The sequence below is a fragment of the Egretta garzetta genome, unplaced genomic scaffold (genome assembly GCF_000687185.1).
Source record: "Egretta garzetta isolate BGI_Z169 unplaced genomic scaffold, ASM68718v1 scaffold616, whole genome shotgun sequence".
NCBI classification, from domain to species: domain Eukaryota; kingdom Metazoa; phylum Chordata; class Aves; order Pelecaniformes; family Ardeidae; genus Egretta; species Egretta garzetta.
This window is the reverse complement of record NW_009259982.1, coordinates 134,857-137,639: the sequence shown is the minus strand read 5'-3', so window position 1 is coordinate 137,639 and position 2,783 is coordinate 134,857. Positions and strand designations below refer to the sequence as shown.

The 2,783-nt window shown below is 53.4% G+C and overlaps 1 protein-coding gene across 4 annotated transcripts in view; it reads right to left on the bottom strand.

Annotated features, from left to right (window-relative positions):
• Positions 1-297: 297 nt before the first annotated feature.
• Positions 298-2,783, bottom strand: part of AHCYL1 (adenosylhomocysteinase like 1) — a 25,708-nt gene continuing 23,222 nt past the window's right edge. For 3 of the 4 annotated variants that reach the window (XM_009640464.2, XM_035895972.1, XM_035895970.1), the window contains exons 15-17: positions 1,161-1,239; positions 618-738; positions 298-471 (exon numbers count right to left, since the gene is read on the bottom strand). In XM_009640464.2, the coding sequence (XP_009638759.1) occupies positions 465-471; positions 618-738; positions 1,161-1,239 (207 nt within the window). In that variant the 3' untranslated portion in view covers positions 298-464. Of the gene's footprint in view, positions 472-617; positions 739-1,160; positions 1,240-2,418; positions 2,576-2,783 lie in introns of those variants that run through there. The other variant, XR_004842241.1, reaches the window with a different exon arrangement.

The following is a 2,783-nucleotide window of genomic DNA, read 5'->3' as shown; positions in this document are numbered from 1 at the left end:
TAAATCAATGGAATGGCTTTAAAATCAGCACTGCTGATTTGAAACCTGTCTTAGATTGCAGGAAACATAAATTGTTTTATGGTGTTAACTGCTGTGTCTCTTGAATTGCTAGCGATGGTAGTTTCAGCCCAGAGAAATAAAGCCAGCGTATCATACATATAAATAGGCAAGTGTATTTTTTCTTCTGTTTCCCCAGATGAATCAGCGGGGCTAGCATAGCAAGATATGAAGTGTACAGGCAATTTAACTGTTTGAGAAGCATCAATTTGGTGTAAAAAAAAGGGGGGGGAGGGGGGAGAAAAAAAAAAAAGTGACCTTAAAAATCACACTGGTAAATGTAAAAACAGGTTTCTCTGTTGGTTTTTTAAAAAAAAAAGAAAAAGGTAAACCAAAATAAAATGATCTTTAAAAATAATCGTTCTAATGTTGCCTTGTGTGGTCTGGTCCTTCATGGGTATGGTCCGTCAGTATCTGGAAGAGAAGGGAGGGGACAGTGAGGCCATGGGTGCTTGGGGACACAGCTCCTGGCAGCTGCTGCTGTCCCAGTGCAAGGAGGTGCCCCCAGCTGCACCCACTGGGTGCTGAGGCTGCGGCTCCCCGCCCCGGCTGGCACTGACCTGTAGTAATTGGGTTTGAAAGGCCCGTTTTTGTTGAGTCCCAGGTATTTCGCCTGATCGTCCGTCAGTTCTGTCAGGTGGGCGTCAAACGAAGGCAGATGCAAGCTGGCGACGTACTCATCTGGGAAGGGGGAGAGGGAAGAGGGGATCAGGGGGTGCGGAAAGGGCCAGGGCACCACGCTGGGTCTGGCTAGGCGGTCCTGGCCACCTAGCACCACGGATTCACCGTCACGTAAGCCTCCAGCAGAGCTGAGCCCTGGTGCTGAGCAGGGCTGGATGTGCACCGAAAGGCACAGGGGTTGCACGAAAAGCCTCAGAGCAAGAAGTCTGCAGGGTAAGGAACCCCTGCCACGCTGCAGAGTATCAAGGAAAATAAACCTAACAACCTGCAAGTGCTTTAAGGTTGCTGCCTCTGCTGGCTTCCCTGGACTCCTCCTCTCCCTGAAAGTTTTCTCCAGCCCAGGTTTGAGTTTCTCCTTACGTCTGAAACTGCTGGCCCACGGCAGCCCAGGGGATAAATCAGCCCGGGTTCCCTTCACTCACCCATCTTCTTCGGCAGCAGGTACACGTCCTGTTTGTAACGGCCCTCGGGAGCGTTGTAGAGCTCAATCAGAGCCAGAGCCTGCAGAGATCACAGGGGACAGCCCGGGGACAGTCAGGGACAGCCACCAAGCCGGGCAGCGCCAAACACCCGCAATGGCACAAAGCTCTCGGCAGCAGAGATAAGGGTTTGGGAGCCTGAGGGAGGGGGCAAGCACTGCCAAAATGCCTCAAAAGAAAGGCTTCCACCTAAGGGTACACCCCCCTCTGGGTCTCCACGATCCCACTAATGCTGGGGGAGGACCAGAGAGATGGGAGATGAGATGGCACCCAGCTTGTTTGCAGCATCTGGGCTTAACGCCCCAGGGAAAACCAGAACACGAAGATGGAGGAGAGGGGAGCAGCTCTAATTCTCTTAAAGCCTTCAGCTGCTGCATCATGTGGAAATGAAGGGATTGCTCATTTTAAGCTGGCGGCATCACTCCAAAACCCACGGCCATTCCTTCAGCAGAAATAAAACTGCCTCTCCCCCGAGCGCCAGTTCACACAGCTGAGAGCCAGGTCCAAAACACAGCCCTGGTCCCCATCGGTTTGGAGTGAGAGGTGTGAGGAAAAGGAAATTCCCCACCGTTAGCGTGGCTGTCCTCCCCCACCATCGCAGTCCCCCGCCATCAGTCCCCTCCGTGTTTCCACGCCGGCCGCAGAGGCTCATGCGGCCAGCACCGACTGCAGATCTCAGAGCGGAGCCGAATTTAATCATAGTTTTCTTTGCAAAGGCAGGGTCAAGACAAACAGTGCAAGACATGGGCCGTGTCCACCCAGCTAAGCCGGCACTGATGCTGGGGAGCAGTTTAATCACTGGCCTCCAGATCCCCAAAACTCACCTTAGGGTGTTGTTTGGGTTTTTTTTTAGTGATGTGGAAATCAAGAGTCCGAAGACAAAGCAAAGCCTTGCTTTGAGGTAAGCTTAAACCTGTGCTAGGGGAGCTCTCCAGTGGCTTACAGCACAGCGGGAGCTCTGCCACAAAGCCTGGCTCACTTAAAAGCTCTCCCGGCTGTAACCACAGCAGTAAGCTCACATCACCATTAACTGTATCCCAGCCAAGAGGTGGTGGCTACGGTATCTCTGGCACCGGCGCCATCCCAAAGACCCATCCAACTGCGGGTTTCCAGCTTCTTCCATACCGTCCCCACTCCGAGGCTTGTCCAAGGCCCCAGAGCATCCCCCACCCCTCGCACCCCGGCCCTGCAGCATACGGACCTGAGTGGTGGCTGTGATTGAGAGAACGAAGGTGGGAACCGTGGAGCAGCTCAGGTTGAGAAGACGGCCCTAGGAGACAGCAGGAGGAGTTTGCAGAGAGCTGAACTTGCCCCCAAAGCCAAACCAAATCGAGTCTCAAGATAGGGTTCACCTCTACCTGCTGCAGGGGGAGACCACAGCACCACGATTCAAGTGCCACCTATGTGACCAGAGTGTTCAAACTCTGCCTCAGTTTCCTCCCCAACCCTTAGCTTTAAGACAAGGTGATTTTGTGGTCCCTAGAAAGAGCCAGTCCCTCCCTACTGCCAGGAGAGCTCAAGTGGGAAGAGAAGACACCCAGCCAGTTGGCTGCACGTGAAACCCTG